The sequence below is a fragment of the Poecilia latipinna genome, unplaced genomic scaffold (assembly GCF_001443285.1).
Source record: "Poecilia latipinna isolate Pla-1442-1.1 unplaced genomic scaffold, P_latipinna-1.0 Scaffold118, whole genome shotgun sequence".
NCBI lineage: Eukaryota > Metazoa > Chordata > Actinopteri > Cyprinodontiformes > Poeciliidae > Poecilia > Poecilia latipinna.
The window spans coordinates 365,605-392,556 of NW_015112734.1; the positions used below are offsets into that span (position 1 = coordinate 365,605).

The window sequence follows — 26,952 nt, forward strand, 5'->3', positions numbered from 1 at the left end:
TTCTTTTGACCAGGGTTCTGTTGTTGGCAGCACCAAAATAACAGTCGCTGTTATGAGTTGGATTGGGTTATTTTCAACGGTTCCTGCTGTGATGTAAACAAAAAAATGTCACATTCTTTATCTAAATGCCACTCCAGAGGAATCCCAGCTGTGAAAACTCATCTTACACGAACCGTCTCCTGCTGAGGAGACGATGTAGGAAAGGGCTGACTGGAGTCTGTTTTCTGTCTTAATTAATACACCAAAATAAAGTTCTTTAATACTTTAGTGAGTGGAAAAAAACTGAATAAAAGTTGAAGATTGAAGCAGTTTCTGGAATACTTAAATATCTGCTTCACTGTCGTAAAACTATGTACAAGTTTCATAAATAATTACAATTGTGTAAAATCAGTTTAATACTTTCCTACTTGGAAGTAGTTTAATATTTTTGACATCTCCTATAATTTACAGTAGGAGTGGATATTTATTGTATCGTTTATCATTTATCGTGAGAAACTTCGTATCGTGAAAGGAATTTTGATTTATCGTCAATTAATGATGTTTAATGAAACTCAAAACTGTATTGTCAGCTTTTAGTTTTGTATTTTCTCCCACTGTTTGTTCAATGAATGTTTATCAATATATATCAATACATTTTAAAATGTGACTAAATACAGTTACTGTGAGCAGTTTACTGATATAAATTATACTTCTTTATGTGACTGGTGTCCTAAAGAAGCGTATAACAGATGAGTATATTTCTAAAACTCAATTAAAAATACTTTATCGATCCCAACAGGAAAATTAATTGTTGTTGTAACTCATTTAATAAATTTATAATTAATTTATTCTAGAGCAGTATTTGTGTTTGCCACAGCTATACAGTTACAAAACAAGTGATAATTATAATTGTCACTTTTATTGTTATCACAATAATACTGCTTTTTTTTTTTACCTTCGTTTATACAGGTTGTCTCATTTACATCAACTCTCATTTACAAGAGAATAGGCCTGTCGCAACAAGCAATAAATCAGTTAATCACATTATAAATGTAAACAAACTCAATAATTTCCATTTGCATGATTTATTGTTTTTTTCTTTTCTCTCTTTCTACCAAAAACTGGATGACAAAAGTCTTCAGTCTGGTGCTTTGGTCTCAACTAGCTCTTTTTTGAAGTACAATTTTGTTTACAGAGATGTTATAATTTATTTTATTTATTTATTGTTTTGTTTATTTATTTTGGATATTTAAAATATCTTCCAGTTCCAGTCTTAAATGTTCATTAGAATTTAAAGTTTATTGATTTTAGAAAATGTGTTCTTGCATTAACATCCCATTATTACCATTGCATTACTTGAAAATGGTCTCAAAACAACAATATTATGCCATATATCATATCCAGCAATATTTGACCTGTTTTGAAAAAAAACAATCAACATTACAAACACAGCAATGAAACAAGAAAATAAGAAATTTGACTCAATTAAATAAGCTAATAAAATATGAGTTAAAATCATCTTAAAAATATCTTGATAAAACTTTAAGACTGTCTGGCTCTAATTTACCATATTTGCCTCTTTTTATCAGGTTTGAGCTCTAATAAGCCAGTTTTCTCTCAGTTTGCGAAAGAAAAAAAACAGAGCACTCCATTAAATATTAAATATTTTAAGAAGAAATGTTCACATATTGATGTCCACTTCAATTCTTCCTCACGTGTTCAGACTTCAGTGAAGTAATGAGCGTAGAGCTCGGTAGCAGCCGTGGTCAGTGCGAGGCTCCACCGCGTAGCAGAGCCGAATCTTTGGAGCCTCGGGCTTCGCAGAGTGCATGTTCTGCCTCTGATACTTGAGCGGCAGCAGGGGATCTGCCTGCAGTAAAGCTCCAGCTTTCTGCCGTATTTACACAGCTCAAACATGAGATGGAGGAGTCAGTGGGATGAGACTGAAAAATGACAAACGGTACCTCTGAAATCACCAATGGAAAGACGGTAATTAGATCTTTGGAGAGCTGTCGTATTTACTTAGACGTTTTAATAAATGTTGTGTATTCTGGTTTGTACTGAGGCAAACCTTCTTTTTGTAATGGAAAATTAAAAGAGCACTGGTATTTTTTTTGTCTCTATGCAGCGTTTTTAAAGCAGTGTTGGAAAACAGATGAAAGTAAAACGCAAAATTTTTGTATAATTTCTCAGTACAACTATTGTACGTGTAGCAGGGTTTTATTTCAACAATATTATAATGTGAAGTTAGTCAGAATGTGTTTATGTATTCTTTAAATCTAGTTGTTTTTCCACCCATTGAGTTCTGTTGGGCTGCTCTTGGCAGTTGGTGGTTACCATAGCAACCGCAGTAACTGACAGTTGGTGAGTTACTACAGCTACATATGGGTAAATTTAAATTTAACTTTCAGGAAAAAGACAAACGAGGACCACTTGGAGCTTCAATATAGCAGCAATAATCACTCTTACTGAATTTGTAGCATCGTCCAGGTATGATGGGTTGGAGACAGAAACAGACTAAAAAATAAACAAACAGTGAGAGCCACAGTAAAGGTAAAACATCTCCCTCTTATGAAATGCTGCAGCTGATATGTCTGCTGTATGTTTGAATCTATGCAGAGGCAGAAGGAGAAAAAAGCAAAAACCAACACATCAATATTTTAAACCTCTGATTTTAAAGGTTTAAAAAGAAACCTAAAGGAGTTGAAGCTGCGTGAGAGTGAGCGCAGGTTTGCTGTTTAGTGGGTGGGATAGGTGAATGAAGGAAGGTCTTAGTGGATGCATCAATAAATAAATAAAAGGGTCTCGATGAAACACAGGAACTTTGTAAAGCTGGGGGCCGGGGGGACCAGTGCTGGGATAAATAAGTAAAGAGTGTGGATGTAGTAAAGACAAACAGCGCTGCTGAGACTTTGTGATAAAAACTCTCAGGAAGTTGTTTCAATTTAAAACCATCAGGGATATCATCAGTGTAACAGTGTAGATTAAATTAGTCATATGAATTACAGGGTTTCCCTCAGAGAATGTGCTTAACCCGGTGGTTGGAGCGCCAAGGCGGACCAACGCCGGTCCATTGGTGGTCCGCTGTATTTTTGTGTTAGAAGATGTGATATTGACAGGAAATGTAAAAATATTACTGAATAATTAGATGTTACGGGAGAATATTGCCAGTGAAACGCTATTTAAACCCACAACTATAGAATCTTAAAAACAACCAAAAAAAAAAAAACTGTTAAAATGAATGTCAGTTACAGTGAACCCTCGTTTTTCAATGATTTTAAACTGGCAGGAGGCAAGAGTGTCCAGAGAGACATATTTTAATGCATTTGAAAGACAAAACTAACTTACAAGTAACTTTTCAGCAAGATACAGAGGCTTGTTTTAATGAAATAGTTACTTAATATTTATGAAAACACTAATAAGGCATTTCCCCATGTTATAGGTGAGATTGTCCACCATATGAGCTGGTATTTTTCATCAATATTAAAGAATTATTGACTTAAAACAAACTCCTATTTCTTGCTTACGTTACTTGTAAAGGATCACCAGGGGACGTGGCCCTACTGCGCATGTCACCTTCAGAAGGCAGCCATTAATCCATTATTCTAACTATTTAAACTGTTTACTATTGGGCTAATAAAATAATCTACAACACTCAGTTTTGTGGCGTCTGCAGTTGTCAGATGTTTTATCTTTACCTCACACTATCTCCCTCAATCCGCTGCATTTTTTATTTCTGAAGGCTTAGTTTTTCACCTGCCTTGATGGATGCAGTTACATATTCATTTTCCCTCTAATTGTGACCAAGTTAGGAAGAAATTATTGTATTTTATTTGTCATTTGCACCCTAAATATGAATTCCCTTTATTTTTTTTTAAATGAAAACTTACATTTTGGGAAATTCCTATTCCGGTTCCCCTAATTTCTCACCATGCATGTTAGGGGGATTCGACATCTCATTGAGAGCTGATGATCTTACCTTGAACAAATAGTTTTAATATCACTTAGAAAATAATGTCCGACGTTTGGGCCATTTTTTCTCGTTATTTATCGTTTCACCTGCATTTAATGCTTAAAACGCATTTCATTCACTAATATTCTTTTTGGTAGCATAACTTATTTTATCACGTTGTCAGCTGTAGTACGCTGACAACATGCCAGCTAATATTGAAACTGCGTGATAAATGAAGGTAACCATGGTAACCAGTGAGGATTTAAAAGCAGGCTGGGTTTTTCTGCAGTCAGATTGTGCGTGGATTCACCGTGTTTACAAACAAATAATCCCCCCGTCAAGATGTTGATTCATCTGCCAACATTTTGGTTACCAGATTTCACACCTTTACGGTTCTACTAGAGTCCAAACCTCAGTGGACCGAGTCCTTTTTGACAGAAAATGATGGTGCAGCAAATTATTAGACATTAGGTATGCATTATGTATATTTTTACTTTGATGGTAGGGATAGAAAAAACTGAATCAGTTTGGTATTATTTCTGCCTTCCTTGTCCATAACCGACTTTCGGCTCTTTTCCTGCATCAGTCAAAACAAGGAGAGTGGAGCATAACTCTAAATTTATGTATAGAACCAAACAGATGGATCACTGTTTTCTTAAAATGCTTGTTATGATTATTTTTGATCTAATCCATGTTTCTTTCTTGTGTTTTCTCCCCCCTGCTGCATCTTGGGATACGTTCATCCGTCTCAGCTCTCGCAGGTGCGTCACGGCCACACATCTCACAACAATCGAAGAGCAGTAAAGAGACGAGCCTCTTAGAGATTCAGTCGGATGGTAGCGTAAATGTTGCATGCCCTATCAGGCTTAATATTTCATCTTTACGCTGATCAGAGCTGACTTCAGAGAAAAGTTAGCTGCAGTCAGCCAGTGAGACGGAGAAGCAATAACAGCAATGCAGGATTTAAGTGTATCTGTATAAATTATTTAAACATGAACAGTCTTTAGATCATACACACAGGAACACAGATGTGTTTCTTTACAGCTGATTATTTTATCTCAATCTCTCACAGATCATCTATACTTGACACAAGTATTTTAAATCCTTAATGACTCCAACTTGATCTGCTGCATGAATTATTCATGGTGACACGCAGCTGATCTGTTGGACCAAAGTCGTGTTTTCCTCCTCTTGGGATTATCCACAGGACTCAGCTATGTGTTTTAACTCCACATCCATCCACAGAGGGAAAAATAAACAGAAAGCTGCTGAGCTAAAAGATAATCAACTTTGGTCCTCAGGGGAGTGCAGCCACTCGCGCTCATATGAATAATAAAAGCTTATTCTGCACTGCAGGGTTGCAACATTAAGAGTTCAAGTTTAGGTTTTTATGCAAGAAAGAGAAAATACCTAATTTATCATCTTAGATGTCCAAATATAGTTCTGAAGTTTACACTAATATATTAATTTTGGGTTTCCTGTGTGGAATAAACACACAACAAACAACTTCAATTATTATTTTTAATTTAATGGAGTTCTCATAAGTTTAAAATAATTAGTTATTATCCCTCAGCAACTTACAACACAGTTTTATTGGATATTTGATATTTTGTAGCTTGTTTTGGTAAAATTAATTGAGGCTCATTTAAATGTGTTGGTTTCATGGCAATGACCAAACTTTAACTCCAAAGATTTTCAGCAGGATTGACATTTAAATATTTCAATTTTATTCAGTTTATTTAAATAACTAATTCATCACAAGTCAACTCAATTTAATTATGCCTAAATTCCAGTTGAATCTAGTTAGTAATAGATCACACAGTCATCCATTTATTGATTCTAGTTCTGAAACAATAAATTCTATTAATAGGGATGAGTCGATTATTGAAATAATAATAAAGTATTTTTCTTCTTTTAAAACAGGAATTGAACTATTTGTATTTTTAATATTGAATAGGATAAGCTTTAGTTGTTAGATGGAAAATCTGCAGAATGTGCCATAGTTTTTACTCCAACTTAATGGTTGGAATAATTAACAAATTAATCGATTACTTAAATAATAAATAATCATTAGTTGCACCTCTAGTTTTAATGACACACTTTGACATACTTATATTCATTGTAGCCAAAATGTTTAGTTTTTGCCTCGTCTGGCGATGAATCCTAAGCAGTGCAGAGAAAGCAGGTTGCGTATTAAATTGTCATCATAGTTGAGAACGTTTAAAAATGTCACCTGCTACCAAGCCTGAAGTCATCATAAAATCGAAGATGTTCAACACCAGAGTCAAAGTGTGTCGTCTCTCCACAGATTGCAACGGGGCATTAATCAAATATCACTGCTGTGTGTGTGTATGTGTGTGTGTATTTAGGCCTGACTGCATAATGGTGACCCTGTGGGGTTTAGATAAAAACCATAAAAAATTCAAACTGTTTTAGAAATTAATTGCAGTTTTATGCTGTATGGATTCCACCTGATACAACAAGCAGCTCCTTGAATGACCTGAACTTTTATCAGCACTGTTTTAGGATTTGGCTCACTCTTGTTGTCCATGACTGCTGCTGATTTGCTTCAAATTTAACTTATCAGCAGACCCTCAAACTGCAGCGCTACATGTTTTTTTTTTTTTTTTTTTTTACATACATAATTTTTAATCACTCGTAAACAGCAGATGAAGCTACGGAACAAGAATCATTCTCATCAGTAATTTCCTGTGGAGTCCAATCAGACCTGCGAGGCTGCATGGAGATGAACAGCTGGGCTGCACACATGGCTGCTTGTTCTGCTCGGGCTTTTCTACAGGAGCCCAGATGGGACATGTGCAGCACCAACAGACTATGCTCACTCCTGTCGTTTCTGATCCGTTATAGCGTCAGATCTGTGCACCTAAAATCACACCTTAAATCTCCACTGCAGTAAAATTCACTTTTGCAAACTTTAGTTTTTAATCTAGATGGGGTTTTTTTTTACAGCACCTTGCAAAAGTATTCACACATTTAAAACTTTTTCACATCACAAACTGAAGCTGAATTTCTTTTATTGGGATTTTTTGTGATCGCTAACTCAAAGCAGTGTGGTATGAAGTATTGGTGGGTGATATGTCATATAATTTTATCTCAATATTTTGTGTTAACAGTAAAGTTTATAATTTCAGGAGTGGGAATGTTGATACTTCCTTGAATATGTAAAACAAAGGTTTTGACATTATGCTTCATGCTTCACTATTTTTTTACACATATTCAAAAAACAAACAATTATTAGACTAATGTTTTGTTGTCTGTGTCTCTGTTGTAGGAGCTGTCGGAGGAGCATCACTCCCCACCGCTGCTGACAGTTAACGGGCCTGGAGAGGAAAAACTGTTTCGCAGCAGGAGCGCAGAAGTGGAGCTGACGGCTGAGAAGGAACGGGTCAAAAAGATGCTGTCAGAAGGGTAACGAAAAATTTTATTTACACGTCAGGCACGTTCAAACCAGGCAATAGGAAGGTTGAGAGGTAGAAATCATCAGGAATTTGATCCAACAAAGAGTTCCTGAGTGATTAAAAAATCGATTTTTTAAACAAATCCACACCAACTAGACCCCATGTTAAAGCAGCAGTGTTATTCAAAATTCAAATTCTAATTTAAAAATACTTTATTGATCCCAATGGGAAATGTAATAATATTTATAGAATAGTCAAGTAACTATGTCAACCTCATAGTTACTTGAGGTTGACAAGTAACTATATGACGGGTGACAAAAACAAAGAGTAATGCGCATGCTCTGTGTGCTCTTTCGTTCTTGTGCTTTATTTATTTGCTAATTAAATAAATACCAATGTATATAATTAAATAAAATAATAATAGCTACTGCTGTGTGCACAGAGCATTACAAGAACAAATGGTTATGTGTCTCTGTACAGTTAGCTTTGCTAACATCACTTCAACGGAGCTTACCTTTCTTTGAGCTTCTTTTCTAAGTGATGAAAAAAGTTAGACGCAGTCCCCACCGTCTGTGAAAGCGAAGCGCTGCTGAGTTAGCTGTTACCATCGTATTTCTTATGATTTATGCAGCTCTATTATATTACCAACGATTAAATAGACATCTTCCGCGGCTTAGAGAAAACCACTGCGCATGTCTTGGAGCTCCGCATGCGAGTGAAAGGTGGAGTAACAGAAACATGTAATTGGTAAGTCACGTTATGCTTTGTGCATTTAAAAATGCATGACGATCTAAAACATTAACTTGTGATAAAAACAAAAAGCAGAAGGAATATGCAAGTGGGACAATACCTTATTATAGAACAAAACAGTTTAGCAGTCAAAATCTGGTGAAAACAAAAATATTAAATCTTGATTTACAGTTTCTGCATATCTCAGATTTTCAGATGCAGGTGATTCTACTACTTGGTTCATATTTACAAACGACTCAAGTATTTCAGTCCAAGATCATGTATAGGAGAATTTAAGCTGGAAGACATATTATTTATTAAAAACCATGTACTATTATCATCTAGTCATGAAAATAAGCTGCAAATTATGCAATAAGTGCATATTTCTCATGAGGCTGTGGAGCAAGATTTTTTGTGTTAATTTTTAATTCAGTAAATCCCTCATCTACTTAAAACGCACAGGCAAAACAAACATGAGCAGAGCTTAACAAAAAAAAACATAATTTCATTAGTTTTAAAGGAATACATGCTAACACTGAGTGGAATAAAATGTTTTATAACCTAAAATCTGATCATAAAATTGGGTCCATTCCAGAGTAAAGCAGCTAGCATTGGGGATTTTGACAGTGTGATTCAAAAACATGACGAGAAGCTACTTTAAAAATTCACAAGACTTAATTTACATTTTACTTTAAATATTTATATGAAAAATAATCGCACAAAAGAGACGGCATTTAGTTGTGTTTGCGCTCTTGCTTTCTGATTGTTTTGGACCGAATATCTGACAAGTTGTATGTTCAGAGCAACAAAATAATAACCAGAAATCCTGAGAGAAAACGCACATTAAAATTAAACAACAGCAGGAGCAGCAGATGTTTGTGTGTCTGAGAGCCAGGTTTGTTTTCTGTTGGAGCTCAGAAAGTGACGGCAAACATATTTACATCCCATTTATATTTACTTTGCCTTGAACAGTTGCTACAGGGAGGCACCAACTCCTGCTGGATTCAGTGTCCACTTGGTCGACTTCACAGCATACACTCAGGTTCACCATATGTATTTTAACAATAGAGAAAAATAAGAACAAAAATTAAGTTGGGGGTCACATCAGCCCAGCAATTTCTGCCCCACAGTTACCGACGGCAACAAATAAAACATGGTGGCTAACTGCTGCTCACCTAAGCGACACGTTAGCTTCATCGCTGTCACTATTAATCACTAAACCACTCATGTGAGAACAGGACACAGGAAAGCCACTCTCTGTTGTCTATAAGCCCAGAGATTTTACTTTATGATTTTCATAAGCTTAAGCAGACTCTTCCCTCCTGTTGCTATGGTTTTATGACGGCCAAGCTGTTTTGTCATCAAGACAAAGATTTCTTCCTGAACTGCATCGTCTCAGCTAAAAGCCCTGCTTTATTACACATCCCTACTGAATCCTGACCTTTACCGGCGCACCAGATCTTTTCCACTTCCTAATAAAGCAGAGCACATTACTTGTCTTGTGTTGGTTTTTATATATGCACCCAGCGGCGTAATTTTCCACTGCTGCTCTGCTTTGGTTCACATTGAAGACCAGTCTTTTAAAACTGACCCAAATAATCACCAGAGTGCTTTAATATTAACATAACACCTTGCTAGCTTGTTTTATTGCCCCACAATCTGAGATAGATCCACAGTAAACTTATTAGCACCCTGGTAAAGGCTTGGAATTAAAATAAAATAATCTTTTATGGCAGTAACGTAATCTTATACAGGGTATTTAAAAGAAAACTAACCTTTAATTTGAGTACATTTTAGGAATAAAACCATAGTTTTATCAATTACATGCACCACTGCTGTTAGCTGCAAGTGGCTCTTTGAGCAGCTATGAATTAAGTTTGGCTAAAATGATGAAGGAACTAATGGTTTTAATTATAGAAATTAGGGTTGGGTAATGTGGTTTTAAATTTTTATCCAGGATATTTACTGTATTAATATTAAATGTTAAAGTATTTAGACAATTATAATATTGCCCTGTTTTAAATTTATTTTCAAATTTGTTGATGTTATTTGTCTGAGAGTACAGCCAGTTTTTCATGTTTTCAAATATAATTAATTGGAACTTCAGTTATTGCGATTTTTACAAGATATTTTTCATGAGATCAACACAATAAATGTCTATATTTACTAGATGCGATAACAAATGCAGGGTTTTTGTTCATTATGTCTCTGTAAATTTTTGCTGTTTTTGTGTTTTTCTTGGAATTTCCACAACAGAATGGCACCAAAAGGAGTAAAAACTCTTGTGTTGTTTTTTTCTGCAACCTCTCTGTTGCAGGTCCATGTGTGAGCTCAACTTGGAGGCTGAACTCTTCACTCTGCAGGACAGCAACGCCAAGCTGGTGGCGGCGCTGCAGGAAGCCAACAGCAGCGTGGAGCAGTGGAAGAAACAGCTGGCAGAATACCAGGAGGAGACTGATCGCCTCCGAGACCAGGTGACCAACTCTGCTCCTCTTTCCTCAGTGGTAAAATTCACCTAGGATTACTCTTATTGGTATTTTTTAAGACAAATTCTTGGCAGTATATTTGGGTATTATTTTCATATAAAATCATACACTACAGGTTAAGTTGCAGCCTTTAGGACATGCTCTCTGGATAAGAAAATAAATAATTAGCGTCAATATTTTCTTGGTTTAAAAATAGAAGAGTTTGTTAATATTTCTAACCTGGATGTCAGAGGGAAAGAATGTTGTTTACACTTGGTTATGGTTGTAATTACATTCCCAAGATGCATGTCTGTTGTTGCTATGGTTGTGATTTTCTCATTAAAGAGAAATGTGTTCATTGTTTTACGTATTAAGATGGGCCAATGTGTCTATAAAATAAATCTTAATTTAACCCTAAGTTTATAGATAAACAGCTGACTAGAAAATCATTTTTAGTTGATAAAAAAATATATTAATAGTTGGTGTGAAATAGGGCTGGACGATATCGCTGAAAAACATACATCAGTCAGTATAGAAAAATGTCGATTAGTTTTTTGTTTTAAATATCTTAAATACTTCTAAACCAGTGGTGAAACCCTTCCTGTCTTATCCAGTTTTTATCCCACGCCGTTATTTTTAATTTTTAAGCTGTTTTGATGTGCGTTGGCAAAACTTTAAACTGCTGCTACGCAAGTTACTCAAAAAGTTGTTGCTTGGTAACCACAAGTTACTCAGCAGGTTGTTGCTCGGTAACCAAGGAATGAATGTGATGTTGGATGCAAACGATCTTTGGTTTACCAGCTGAAGTCTTTCGTCAGTCCACAGAATGCTGTGCGGTTCTGGATTTCAGTTTGGTGAAATTATTGAATACTCTGTGTATTGGAATATGTATTATAATTTTTTTTCTCCATCTCTAGTGTGAAAATATGAAATCTTAATATTACATCTTTATTTTTAATAATAAATGTTTAATATGAAATCTTAAATATTAAATCTCCAGATCCTACTTGTTGGTTTTTCAGACTATTCTTGAAGAAAAGGCTGGAAAACCAACAAGTAGGACTTTAAGAGGCTTTATGAGTCTTGAATGTTTTATGTTTTTTAGGCTCTGAGTCGATGGGTATGGTTTGTTCTCCTTTTCTTTTTTCTTTTCTTCCCTCGTCGTTGCTAAGTAAAGGCCAGCGCTTCTCTGTGACAATACAATGAATACATTTTTCATTTGCACTCGCCTGAAATCTCTCTACCTCCCCTGGTCTCCCTGCCCTCATTAAACCATATATGAACCATTGGGAGGTGAGTGTGTGCTGCTCCTCATCTTTGATCCATGTTCACTCAGGAGTGCAACACATACCAATCTGAGTGCAAGAACCATAATCAAGACACTTTTTCGTCTCATCATGCCCAATGTGGCATAATGGTTTCCAGCTTTACCAGTCCTCCTTCCCACTGTTTGATGACCAAGTGGGCTGAATGTCATCGCCAAGCTGCGGCTGCTACGAAGCTCATCCACGAAGCAACAAGCAGCCTGATGTACTACCATCACAATAATGAACCACCAACGTCACATTTTTTGCATTCTCAAAGCAGTCTGCGATATCTCAGGTTCGAACAAGCATAAAAGGATTTCACAGTGAGACCTTGATGCAACCCTGCTGAATCCACATTCTTAACACCGTGGTGAAGTCTCTCTTTGTATGATATTTTAATTATCCTGTTAAAGGAGACCTATTTTGCAAAATTCACTTTTAGGTCTCTAAAAACAGTCCACTCACAAACAACCACCCAGCTGTTTGTTGGCAATAAGTTAATGTTTTTTGGTGTCTGGAAAGTGAGCCGTTTTAAAAACTTCCTGATTGTTGAATCACAATCAACGGGCACCATGCTGTCACCTAGCAACCTGAGCTGAGCTCCAGCACATTTGGTCAGCTGGTTTTACCACTGTATGCGCATTTCAATGGTTCCTGGAAAAGACAAGTATTTTGCTGTTGACTTACCACTGGTTGTGCAGGAGGTGAAATCTTATTATCCAAGAATGATTTGGTGCAAAAAAATGTAACGGATATGTTTTTGTATAGCCTATTAACTGATCTTAACCTGTTCAAAGATGCATAATAGGTCACCTGTCAGGCTTTGTAAACACAGATTGACCAGAAATTATAATTGGTGTTTATATGATCCAATTTATGTTTTATTAGCAGCTTTTGAGTTAAATAGTATTTGGATGGCTTAGGCAACAAAACAGTTTGTTTTTAACATAAGTTTACAATTCAGAAGAACTACATTGATTAAACTTGACTCGTCTTCCTGTTTGATTCTGTTTTATGTTCGTTCACTCCCAGAGGATTTTCTTTTCTATCAAGTCGCTGGAAAACATGCCACTTTTAAAACATTGTTTCATTTCTGCTTGTTTGGCGCATTGGCCCAGAATCATTTGATTTTGTTACTTCCTATATGTCAAGAAAACGTTCTACTCAACATTTAAAAAGAGGATGGTACAATAAAGCAAGGAGACCAACAAGAAGAACTGCTAAAATCAAGACGAATCGACAGGATCTGCTAGTCATTGTTCGTCCTTTATAACCACTCAGACATTAACTAGACATTTTTTTCCCTTATAGTATGCATGTATCAGAGTAAAATTTCCCCAAAGACTGCTTCAAGCTGCAGATTCATTTTTCATCCAGCTCCCCTCTCACTGGCATATTTCTGTTGACAGGCTCCCGTGATAATAGCGGGGCCAGAACGCAGACATTTCATCTTTAATTTAGAGAGAGGAAATTATGCCCCTGGTCAGGCTTAACAAAGCGCCTTCAGTGGCACAGTTCAACAGTCTGGAGTGAAACGTTATCACCGCTGACAGAACGTGGCTCTTTATTTTTAGCTTGAGGCATTATTCCGTCTATTTTCTTTTTCCATCTGCACATGTCCGGTTGAAGGTTACGCCTCAAACACACACATCACAGGGCTGAACACACACTCTGAGCTGCTGCAAAGTCAACCAGGTGGCTGGAAGTAGAGCAGGCCTCCAGGGTTTGGCAGTGGGGTATCGAGAGGGGCAGGAGTAGTTTTTATTTATTTTTTTCTTTTGGGACGGGACATTTCCCCCCCTCCTCCTCCTCATCCTCCACACTCTGTCCCAGTTAGAAGAAGATAAATCACTGGAGAAGCGGAGGGAGACCAAGGTTGGCTGGCTTTTTTCTCGCTCGTCACACTCTCAGCCACGCTGGTGTTCATCCACCGGAGAAACACTCTGGGTTTATTTTCTGGGTTTCTGGCTTTTGCTGCAACCTCTGTTCAGGTTTAATGAGAGTTGACACCACAGAAGTCTGTACTGCATTTTAATAAGAAGTACTTTACAGTTTTTTACTCACCTGGCTGTGTTTGGGGATGTTTACCCTTTTCATGATTATTTTTTTGCTTCAGAAAACTTGGCATGTTCAAAGTCAGACAGTCTGAAAATAGAGGGCTATAAAATCAGTATAGATAGATAGAAAGTCAGTTATAAAGTCAGTCTTCTACCACCTGAAGAACATTTCCAACATCTACAGAAACTCATCCATACATTTATCTTTAGTCGCAACAGTGTCTACACAGGTCTGCCTAAAAATGCAATCCTCCAGCTGCAGCTGATCCAGAACGCTGCTGCTCACATTCTGACTAAAACCAGGAAGACGGAGCACATCACCGCAGATATAAAGTCCTTCCACTGACGTCCTGTTGCTCAGAGAATAGACTTTAAAACACTAATGTTACATCAATTAATTAATCAGTCGTTTATTTGTGTAGCACATTTCAGCAACAAGGCAAAGTGATTTTCATCACAAAAATAAAAACAATTTGAGAAACTAGTAAACATTATATGTTTTGCCATCATTACAAATATTAATACATGTCATATATGTGGCCTTTTTAGTATCAGGACATCCAAATATTTTAGAGAGCATCCACTAAATCTGCTATTGGCTGCCGCTGGCAAATCATCCAATCAAGCAACACTGTTTATTTTCCTTGGTGCTGATTGGCTGAACCCCCGAGCGGTTCAGCCAATCAGCTGATATGGTTTATGGTACCACAGTGGGTACTTTATTACAGAAAGCTCATAAAATACTATAGATTTCTAAATACGATAACAAATTTGCTAGATGATAAATTATCCTATTAGTAACTGTGATAATAATGTATAATAATGTTTTGAGAGCATTATCAAAACACAGCCAGGTGAGTATATTTAAAATATTCATATCAAAAACACAAAACAACTGAAACAACAAATAAAATGGACACTAAAGTCTCTGCAAACAAAACTGTCCTTTGAAAATGGGGCTTGTTTTCCCATCTAGTCTTTTGGAGAAAAACAAACATTCAAATGGAAATTATTGAGGTTGTTAAGTTATCTTGCAATTGAATTTCCACGGGAACATTAATTGAGAAAGATTTCAGAGTTTTCTCTATCCGTGAATGTTTGTGCGGAGCTCAGAGATTGAGCTTGTACCTCTGGGGACAATAGCTGTGGCGCACACACACACACACACACACACACACACACATGCACACAGAGCTGATAATGCAAAGGGGCTGAAGCCTCTGGGACGGTGGACAATCCTCTCTTTCAACCTGCCAAGGTTTTCTGAAGCGCGGTGTGGATTCGGTGTGGTGTTGAATTTCTAAACCGCTACTTTGAAACTGTTGGTGGAGATGTGGGGGACAACTTTAAAGGAGAGGAAAAAGAACAGTAACCCTGAGAGAAAAGAGGATTCCTCATCTTCACACACACGCACACTTTATTCAAAGAAACTGCCCATGTTCGTGCAGCTCAGTTTGCCACTTGTCAATTAAATGTATAATGTAGGGCTGGGCAATAAATCAATAACAACATATATGGAGATAGGCACGTGATCAATATCAATAGCTAATACATCTGATAGAATATTCAACAATTTAATGAACTCCAATCCAAAACTGCACAGCATTCTGGGGGAGAGAAAAGACTTTAGCCGCTCAACGTCTCACAGCTAACTAGGCTGTGTTGGTGGAATCAACTGACTCACTCACCCTTTGGTTACCTAGCAACTCACTTACCCTTTGGTTACCTAGCAACAACCTGTTGAGTAACTGGTGCAGCAGCAGTTTATGCTTCATAACGGCTTAAAAATAAAACAGCATGGGTAAAAACGGGTTAAAACAGACGGCCACATCACCAGTTTGACAGTATTTCAGATATTTAAAACAAAGAACTAATGAATCATTATTGAATACAATCATCAGTATAGAACTGATATGAAATGCTTATATTGTGACATATTTTGAAGCTATATATGTTTATATGTACCTGAAAAATCTTTCATATCTTGAATTCCTTTTCTTTTTTATCCATAAAACAATCTCAGATTAATCAATTTGTAACACTGAGATGACCAAGTCTTGTGATAGGTTAGTGTATCAAAAATGTTCCCAGATAACTTAGAGCATGTTTCTATTTTCTGACAAATAGTTTAGTTCATTTAAAGCTGCAGTACATAACTGTTAGAAAATATGTTTTTTACATATTTCTTAAAACTGACACCATATTGTGTCAGTATAGTATGAGGCAAGTAATGTGAAAAAATGGGATAAACTACCCCCATTAGTTACCATTATAATATCCTCTGTTTTTGTTATTTATTAATCTATTTATTAGCCTTTCAATCTGATGTGAGATAGATTTAAAACAATATTTAACTGATAACACCATCAAACCCACCCAAGTAATTCATTTATTATTATTTTAAATCATCATCATCAGGCAGGGATAAATAATCACTGAGTTCCAACTCTTTGGCTGTGTTATATTTACTTATTTCTCTATACTAACAGTGCATGGTGCCCGGACCCTGAGGAATTATAATACTACTAAAGTACAATATTTTGATGCCCTCTTGCGTAACTTTATAATGTTATAGAAGCTGTTTCTATTCTATTCTAAAAACTAATTAAAACTGGCTAAATTAGACAAAAAGTAACAAGGAAATAAAACTAAACCATAAAGACAAACCCCAAACTACTGCAACCCTGGTGTCGAGCTTACAAAATAATGTTATGCATTTCAACCTTTATCTTATTTAAATTGGATTTCCATTAATTGCTGCAGATTTAAACTCTGTAAACACTTGGGATCCAATTAGTTGAACATCTTAAGCTGATTACTGCCACTTTGAACAGAACATATCACACTCCAGTCAGATCTGAGGTATCCAGAGCCAAGAGGGAGCCGAACCCCAACGCTCTGATTGCAGAGGCTTGAATGATCACATCGGGATGCCGAACAGTGCTGTCCTTGTTTTGTCAAGCTGTCACTCAGATTCTCTGAGATTTTCCATTAATATGTTAAACTCGGGGAACTGGGTCAGACTGGGGAAACGGTTTCCGTGGAAATCTTTTGCCAGGTCACATCCCTCTATTAGAGGAATCTTGCAGGCGTCACTTCTGAGCCCACTGGCAGTAAAGCTGTTTTTCCACAGAGTAGTTTTTCTTGGGGTGTGTGTGTGTGTGTGTGTGTGTGTGTGTGTGTGTGTGTGTGTGTGTGTGTGTGTGTGTGTGTGTGTGTGTGTGTTTTGGATTTTATTTATCTGCACATTCACGAGAAAAGTGAAGAGGGACGAGATGAGAGGGAGAAAAGGAAAAAAGATGTCCTTGATTCTTCTGCAAATTGCACTGAGGAGTGAGGTCTGATGCTTTCATCTAAATGATACTCCTGAATAAAAGGTGTTTATCAGATGTGAAAATCACATGAATTACTTTCTTTGTGAGTGGATAAACCTCTGTTTGGTTCCAGTTTTTCAATTAACAGTAGTGTGTGTGGCCGCGGGATCCACCTTAACATAAATACCTTTTTATGCAAATTCTATATAATTCATATTCACTCCAGCAAAATGTGATTATGGTTGATTTTACTGGTCATATAAAAAACAGTTTCTTCTTACATTTTACAGGGTTATGCAAAAGTTGTGCATCATACCTGATTGCAGGAGTTTTTATAACAGTGATATTTTGTATTTTTACAACACAATCAAGTAACAATGTTTCAGGATTTGAATAAAGGGTGCATTGATTTATCGGCCAGCCAATTTACCGGTCCGATTTCCCTAATTTTGGGAGATCAGTGAAATATCCAATAGTTGCATGTGAAGTCGATCTTATTCACCGACCTTATGTGCCTCAGCAAGATCTAAAGCTTAACCACTGACTGATGGATCGGCCCACCAGCTCATGTCTGCATGTTTACTGATAACAATAGACACCCCATTGTTACCAGTGACTTTATTGCTATTATTGCATTTCAGACAAAAATAAATTATCAGCCAAAATTGAAATCGGCAGGTCAGGCTTTTTAAAAATCGTTAATCAGCGATCAACCAGAAAAGTGCAGTCAGTGCACCCATATTTGAATTATTTGCTTATTTGCATCTTTTAATACATTTCTAATATTGTATGAAAGAGATTAAATTAGATATTTGCAGAATATAATGATTTTTTTAACCTATTAATCATTAAAGAATAATTCATAGATGAATCTATAACTGAAATACTTGCAACCCCAATTTCTACATCTCATCAAACTTCCTATAAGTTCACTTTCTTAAACTGTAATTTTTACTTGGACCTGAAGCAGAGCAGGTGATTTGAACTGAAAATCACAAGTTGACTTTGTTTTTATTTCATTTTTTTAATTAGTTGTATGAATGTATACTGTGTAGTCTGGTTTAACATGTTATCTTATGTTTGTTTGAACGAAGTAGCTCTTAAAAATTAGACATTACCTCTCAAAAATATTTACATTTATGACTAAAAGTGAAATAAAGAAAAAAGGTTTTCTAAAATCCCCCACATTTTTGGCACTTGTGCCAGTGTGGATCTTCTGGTTGGTAATATTTAGATGTTTTTGTGTTGCAGGTGGCTGACCTGGAGGCCCAGCTGGGGCGTCCTGCTGCTGGTCAGCCGGCTAAAGAGGAGCTGAGTCGGTCGCTGGAGGAGCTGGAAGCCTCGCTGAGAGCCAAAGAGCAGGCAAGAAACAAAGTCCGCCCCCTGCACCGCGTGCTGTCCAAAGCTATTTGCCATCTCATTAAAGGGAATCTAAGAGTGGAGAGCTAGCCCATAAATACAACGGGAGATATAATACTCTGCCAGCAGTGAGCTGGTTACTCAAGCCTTCGTCTCGCTGTAGAAAAATCTCTTGAAACATTCATAAATCAGCCATTTGTGGAAATGTAGGGATAGAAAATAGCAAGTGTCAGCTTAAATAATCATTCTGTAAATCATCCTTGATGTTGAAAAATAGAATCCTTCTGGATCAATAATGATAAAAAATAATCTGGTAAGTAAATGTTTATCAGTTAAATTGGGCATAAATGAAAAGGGATTAATGAGTTTTCTAGATTTTAGCGTCACTAGAGATATTGATCCCTCTTTAAATTGCACAGGCATTTTTGTCCTGGAAAGATCTTAAAAATATCTTTTTATGGAATTAATGATTATACCTGGTGAATATCTTTTACTTGTTTGGGCCAAATCATATAAAATGAACTGTGTTTGACTAAACAAACAACTTTTTGTAATTATTGTCTTTAATGTTTGATAAACATGCATATTATTTCGTATAATAAAAAAAAGTTTATCAAGCTGCTTTGCTGCTAAAGCTAATGTAGCACTGGACACATGTTTGATAAGAAAACGACAGAATGAGCCGTTCAGGAGCGTTGCTGTGGTTAACACTGCTGGAAAAAACACTAAGAACTCAGAGCAATCTAAAATCAGAAGGTATGAGGCAGCACTTGTGCTAAATGAAGAGCCGGCCCAAAGTTTGTGCAAGTTAAGCGGCTGCTTAGAGTCCCTACACCAACAGGGGGGGCCATAATCCATCATAATAAAATATATTAATGAATTTATGATAATATTTAATAATACAGACTAAATGACATTACACATGGCAACAATTTCTATATTGTTTTTGTAGTTGATACGCAAATAATTTAATAATTTAATCTCTTTCTGCTGTTGGATGGTGCCACTGTTGGGGAAATATAAGATATCAGACTTATTAACTTGTTTACTGTAATTTTAATGTTTATTAGCTTTATTATTATTTTACGTTAAATAATATGGCAAACTTACACAGCACTCTGCATCTTAAAATCCAAATAATTTTTTGGTTTGCTAGCTTAAAATCAACAGCGATAATAACACTGGCATGATGTTAGCTAGTTACTAATGACGCCAATGATGGTACGTATGTTACACACATACGTACTATCATTTGGTGTCAACACCAAATGATAAAGCATTTGATGTGACTTGTTGGTATGGGGGGGCCCAAATGAAAATCCGTTTAGGACCCCAAAAAGGCTTGGGTCGGCCCTGGATAAACGATTGATAATTATTGAATAGAGGATCAACTTGAGACAAAGAAATTCTAAAAGTTGATGTTTCTTTGGATATTTTGTAGCATTTGCTGCAGGTTTGCAGAAGGAGCTAATGCTGTTTGTGGTAAAAGTTTGGGAAACTCTGATTTAAATGACAGGTTCAGGCGGTGGCAGTGTTTTAATATTACTAATATATTTCCAGGAGATTCAGAATCTGCAGTGCAGGAAAGCAGATGTGGGCGAACTGGAAAAGGAGAAAGAGGAGATCATGCAGAGACTTCAGGTAAGTTGAATGTTGGTTTAATTTAAATTCAAGAGACCAATCAGCTGAACAGCACCTCATTATCCACTCATGCTTAATTATCCAACTTTAAAGTCTTTTGTGCTTTTCTAGTGGCAGTTTCGGTAATTTACCATTCCATTTGTTGCTAAATTTAATTTACATGTAAAATTAGAAATCATTTAGGTTTAATTAGTGCTTTTTCTCATAACAAGTAGGGTCATTTATTTCTGCAATCAAATCATTTTCAGCCTTTCAAAAGATGTTTGGTCTGTTTTTGCATTTCCATAATTTCTCCATTGTGTTCAAGTCCAACAGGTTGACTTCATGACAGTCATACTCAGGTTCTCTGTATTTATTCTAAGAAAAGAGAAAACCAAGTTGGTGTTTATCATCAGTCCAGCAGCTTCTGCTTAAATAAAATACAATAAATAACGCGAAACAAACTACAAAGCAATAGCTCCTAATGAGAAGTTGGCAGCAGATGACATTTGTAAAATTGAACATAGCTAATATGGAGAACATGAACAATAACAGTTAAAAACATATACAAAACATAGCAAAATGACTCATGAAACACTATATATGATTAAAATTGTGTAAAATATATGTCAAAATATAATACTTGTAAAGAAAACACCACAGTTACCGACGGCAACAGAAAAAGGGGGAGGGGATATCGGGTACTGGTTGCTACGGTAACCACCAACTGCCAAGAGCAGCGTAACAGAACTTAAAATACCAATAAATGTCTGAAGAAACAACCTGATTAAATAAAATAAATTCAAAGAATAAATAAACACATTTTGAGAAACTTCACATGTATAATATTGTTAAAATTAAACTCTGTTACATATACAGCGGTGTTTATAATTCATCTTGATGCTCTGGATGTATCGTCCTCAAACCAGACGCAGGTAAAATAGATGGTTGGCTTTTGAAGCCCACTTGAATCTGAAGTGGTGAACTGAGGCCTTCAAGTACAACAGATTAGTCGGGATTTCCTTATTAATGTCAAAGATTGTATCTGATGCATATTGCATAGCCTCTATTAGGTCGTCTATCATTCCTAGCTGTGGTGTCGGATATGAATTATGGATGATCGCTTTCGACCTCTGTAGTCCTTGTGTTCATTCCACAATTTATTCTGGGCCTTATTTATACACACTCACCTCATAAAGAGCAGCGCCTATACTGTTGTTGTAAAATTATTTATAGAAGAGTTTATAAATAATAATAATAATAATAATAATAATAAATTTAATTTGTACCACTCTTTTCATTAGCAAAAATCTCAAAGTGCTACACAGTGCTACAAGGTGTGATCTGTTTTTATGCACCTTTTGCCTGCTGTATTTATCTCAGATGATCTGATTCATCTTTAGGTACTATAAAAAATATTAGAACAGCACTGGAAATATTTTTCCAGTATCTCTGCTTTGAAAATATTTATATTATCAGCGGAGACGACATCACACAGCTGGTGCGAGAAAGCAGTCGCTAAAAACCTTTTACCATTATTATTTTACTATTATTTAAAATAGTTAAATTTGCTAAAGACAGAAATCTTTAGCATCTCTATATTAATAATTATTGTGTTCAAAGTGGCTAGCTATTCAGTTTGCAGACTAAATATTGAATTTTATAATTAAATATTTAATTTTAAGGTAAATATCTATTTTGAAGCTAAACATTTAGTTTCATAGTTAAAAATGTAGTTTTTATTTTGCCAAAGCTAAATTTGTAGATTGGAGCTAAATATTTAGTTTGAAACTAAATATTCAACTTAACTAAATATTTAGCTTTGCAAAATTGTAAACTAAATACTTGATTTGCCAATTACTTAGTGTGAGCCTAAACATTTAGCTTGTTAACTCAGCATTTAGCTTGATAGTTCAATATTTAATTTGCAAACTAAATATTTACTTTGAGACTTAACATTTAGTTTGAGGCTAAATATTTAGCTTGCTAATTAAATATTTAACTTGTAGCTAAATATTTTTGTTTAAAACTAAATATTTACCTTGTTAAATAAACATTTAGCTTGATAATTAAATATTTAATTTGCAAACTAAGTATTTACTTTAGGGCTTAATATTTAACTTGTAACAAAATATTTAGTTTGTTAAAATTGTAAGTTAAATACTTAGTTTAAAATTGACATTTATGCATGAACGACATGGTGAAAACATGGTTTTGCAAAATGAATCCCCATTTGTTTCTCTCTTGCCAGCCTAAATAACCCACATTATTGCTGTTAAATTTTGACTGTGTAGCTTTACAAACCGAATCTGTTATTGTAGATTGGAGCTAAATATTTAATTTGAAACTAAATATTCAACTTAATAGAGGAATAGAGAGTCAAGTGTGTTGCGTCTTTATTTAAATCCCAGTTTACCATCACCAGGTGATCTCTTGTTGTATCTCGTATATTCAGTGATCAAATGTTTGTCAATGATTAATAAAAACCTGTTTACCTTTGGTCAAATAGGACCTGGAGCGACGAAACACCGAGCTGGAGAGTCGTGCTCAGAGCGCTGAGAAAACGTTGGCCACGAATCTCGAGGAGCAGGAGCAAGCAGAGGTTGAAGTGCAGCGAATCATCGGCGTTCTGGACGTCAAAATCGGTGACCTGAAAGGCCTGAGAGAAAGTCTAGCAAAACTGGTGGATAAGTAGCCACAGCTGGAGCTGGGATGCATCTCCACAGTCTGTGCTCGTAGAGTTGAATTAGTGCAGCAGGACAGCAAAGATCACAGAGATGAGGTGGAAATCACTGAGGTCGACCTTTTTCTGAGAGAATCAGTGAAGATTGACAGCTTTCTCAAAACCGTCCTGTCCTGTTTTATCATCTGCATCTGCTAACTAGCCAGTCTGAAGGAGGAAGATCTATCTGCCATGGAAAACAACAGCACCCTTTATGGCTTTTTGATGCTGCAGCTTTTAGTAAAAAGTCTCTCCTGGGATCTCATTTACAAATAAAAACAGACATTTATACTCACTTAGGTACGTTTAGGTGTTCATAAATGATTCACAAAAGCTGGAAATCATAGCAAACCTGGATTGTTTTGCCTCTTCTGGAGCCAACAATCGAACGTGTAAAGAATGCTCAGCTTTATGTGAACAACCACTGCAGGTGCTGTCACTCTGCTCTACCTGCAGTCTGTCCATTCATTCTAGTAGAGAACAAGCATCGCAACAATATCCGTAACCTAAACCTTCAAATTCCTCTGAACACATCAAGAGACACCTGCCTTTTCAAATACCCACACTCACGTCTTCTGGTTTGAATATTGGTCTCTTTTTTTTGCTATTTAAGTTGCTTCCTTGGTAGTTTTACATTGCTTCATCAGTACACAGTGAAAATATCTAATTAAAAGTACTTAAGTCCAACACAGTAGGCATAGACGACCCACATAGCCTTTAATTTGTTTTTGTTCTGCTATGATAGCTAATTGTCCAGGACAAACAGTGACGAGCTGTTTGAACTCGGGGCTACATTTTGAGATTTTGACTCACATAATCAACTTGCGCCTGACCTCGACTCTCCTCCCGGCTTCAGGTGAGCCGGGAGGAGAGTCTTTTTTATTAAATTAAAGAGAATTTAATATGCAAAACTCACATTTTGCATGTTTTTCTACTTTAATTTTGATCTCAACTGCTTCAGAAAACAGGTCAGGTGCTTAAATAAACCCCCAGACGGGTTTTGGCAATAAGTTCAAGTTTTTTGTTGTCTGGAAAATTAGTCGCTTCAATAAACCTCCTGATTGTTAAGTCATGATCAACGGACACTCCTCAGTTACCTAGCAACCTCAGCCAAGCCCAGCCCATTGCTTAGCAACCGCAGCTGAGCTCCAGCACGTTTGGTCAGCTGGTTTTACCGCTGTATGCGCTGTACAATGGCTGCTGGAAAAGAAAAGTGTTTTGTTGTTGACTTACCATTTCGTAAAATTTTTGTACAATGTTCAAAGACAGATGTATGAGGTGTTTGGGAAGATGTCGCCACAACGCTTCCAGTTGGAGGTTTTATGAAAACGTGTTGCTGGAAGGAGACCCCAGATTAAATTAGAGACTATAATCTCCTTTTTGCTAACACTTTGGTCACCAGGACCTTCTGGACTCTGCTAACTGACTTCAAATAAGCAGAAGACAATGGATAGATGAATGTCAAAAAGAAAAAAATAATCTTAAAAACTTTCAAAGTATTATTATTGACAAAATATTAGCAAGCCTTTAGGCATATACTTGAAATATCTCAGTAAAGACAATATAGTAATGATTACTTTGACTCAGTGTTGTCAGGAAAATCAGGAATAGATTTCAATTTGGATCAATACTGGAACAAAGGTTGAGAATCTTAAAGCAAAATAACTTTGGCTATTTTAACACAGCAGGCCTTAATGTTGAAATCTGATCTTTGTGTGTGTGTGCATGCTCGTTTGTTCTTTTAATTAAATGTGACCGCAATTGGACTTCTGTGTGAATGAAAGGAGAACGTTGACGTCACACAGCAGCGCATTGTTTACTGAGGTAAAAATGAATGGAGCCGTTTATTGATTCATTTGAACGTTTGTTCAGCAATGCGAGCCGACGGAAATCTATCACAAGATCATAACACAAAGGGATCTAAAAAATGAAACAACTAATAGCAACGACTTTTTGTGGAGCATTGACTGTAGGGAAACCTGCTGGGATGCGTAGTCAGAGCCACGACTGTGATGTGATGGGCTTCAGTGGAAGAAACTTCATTTATAAATTCATAATTATAATTTCTTCAGCCATTGTTTATGTCCAGTCTTTCTTCTGCTGGAGATTTATGACGCATGTCTCATGTTAATGAAGTAAAAGTCAGATAAAATGCAACATGACCGTTCAACCTGCAAACACAGAAAACAATGGCGTATGTATTCGATTTAGTACCAGTGACTCAAATCAGATTTGTTTTTGGGCCATTCAGACTGCAGTGAAAAATTCAGATACACCGGTAGACCACATTCGCCTGCTGTGTGGAAGCAGCCTAGGTTTCTGTATCTCACCATTGGCCCTGCTCAATGTGACTGCATGTGCATGACTCATTTAATGACAGTGCCAACTCAAATTAGCATTTGGCAAGAAACATCCGTGAACTATCCTTTGAGATAAAAATCACTTCAGCATCAAAGGAAGGTCGCACTCTGTTTTAAATCCACTTTATAAATGAAGCCTGTTAAATAAAATGCAGAACCACAGCTGCCAGACTTTTAGCTTTATATGTTCATAGTAATGAAATTAATTAGCCAAAATTAATAATGTGAATCCTCATTGTAAGGGAGAGCATATTTTAGGAGGATTGCTATTTAACACTATATTTAATGATTCTGGCCTGTTGCTTAAATGTTCAAGCTCATTGTGGTGTTATATTCTCCATGATTAGGAAGCCAGGGTGGCGATTGAATTATCAAATAACCAAACAGCATCCTGAGTGTGTGTGTGTGTGTGTGTGTGTGTGTGTGTAAGATAGAAAGGGACAGTGATAGAGCAGCTCTGCTTCCACCAGAGCTGCATGTATATATTTGAATTTCTTGGGCATGTCTGGACAGACATTGAGATGACGGAGCCTTCAGAGTGCGAGTTACATCAGACAAGCGCCTCATCAAAATTCTACATGTGTGGTTCCAAGAAACAAGAGAGAGTGAAAGGTCTATTTTCTTATCTTGTAGTTTACTCTGAAGTCCACATAATACTAAAATAAACACCTGGACTCCTCATGTGGTTGTAGAAACACAGTATTTAGGTTTAAATCTTATAGTTACTATTAGTGATTCAAGTTACTAATGCTTACAAGTAGGGCTGGATCAGTTAATGAAATAATCAACTAATTTAGTAATTGGTTGTTATCTGGAGTAAATGGGCATTTACTGAGAAAACATCTTAGAGCAACAAATGTACAAAAAAATGTAAACATTTTTGCCTTTTAGATGTAAAACTTTTTTTGCCTGTAAACATCTTCTACACAGAACTAATGTGACATTTTTAGCTTCACTTGGTTCAAATTCTTTTGAAAAATATCCTGTTGGCATGTCCCCTGTAAGCTGCCGAACGTTAGCCTGCTAACCGCTAGCCGAACGTTAGTCTGCTAACCGTTTGCCGAACATTAGCCTGCTAACCGCTAGCCGAACGTTAGCCTGCTAACCGCTAGCCGAACGTTAGCCTGCTAACCGTTTGCCGAACGTTAGTCTGCTAACCGTTTGCCGAACATTAGCCTGCGGAACGTTAGCAAACAACGTTTTCCGGATGTTTAATGATATTTCATTTGTCCGGCGAACGTTAGCCAAAACGTCAAAAATAACTTACGGTATATCAAGACAAAAGTAGTGATGAAAGAAATAACTCTTTATCCTTTATTTTGAATGTCTCCAAATCCCCAAAGATTTGGAGACATTCAAAATAATAATAATAATAATAATAAAATAAAAATGTCACCATTTTTAAACATACAATGTTTATTTTAAAACATACCTTAGGATTAGTGTCAGTATATTTTTACTAATCAAAAAATAACAGTTAACTATTTTTTCACTGTAGATGCATTCTTTGTTACAAATTATCAAGCGTACACTAAAGGAATGCAGTTTTTTGTGTTTTAGGCAATAAAATGTTTATTTTGTTATTGGATTATTTATTTGCATCTTTAAAAAAAAAAAAAAAAAAAAAAACCTAAGGGGTTAAAAGAAAAATTTTAAAAATTCCCCCATT

At 36.2% G+C, this 26,952-nt stretch overlaps 1 protein-coding gene across 4 annotated transcripts in view; it reads left to right on the forward strand.

Moving 5' to 3' along the window:
- Nucleotides 1–26,952, forward strand: part of homer3b (homer scaffold protein 3b) — a 74,475-nt gene that overhangs the window by 34,956 nt on the left and 12,567 nt on the right. For 2 of the 4 annotated variants that reach the window (XM_015028265.1, XM_015028266.1), the window contains 6 exons: nucleotides 4,684–4,692; nucleotides 7,224–7,360; nucleotides 10,397–10,553; nucleotides 18,474–18,584; nucleotides 20,142–20,222; nucleotides 22,711–23,608. In XM_015028265.1, coding sequence (XP_014883751.1) covers nucleotides 4,684–4,692; nucleotides 7,224–7,360; nucleotides 10,397–10,553; nucleotides 18,474–18,584; nucleotides 20,142–20,222; nucleotides 22,711–22,896 — 681 coding nt within the window. In that variant the 3' untranslated portion in view covers nucleotides 22,897–23,608. Of the gene's footprint in view, nucleotides 1–4,683; nucleotides 4,693–7,223; nucleotides 7,361–10,396; nucleotides 10,554–18,473; nucleotides 18,585–20,141; nucleotides 20,223–22,452; nucleotides 22,519–22,567; nucleotides 22,627–22,710; nucleotides 23,609–26,952 lie in introns of those variants that run through there. The other 2 variants (XR_001424439.1, XR_001424440.1) reach the window with 2 other exon arrangements.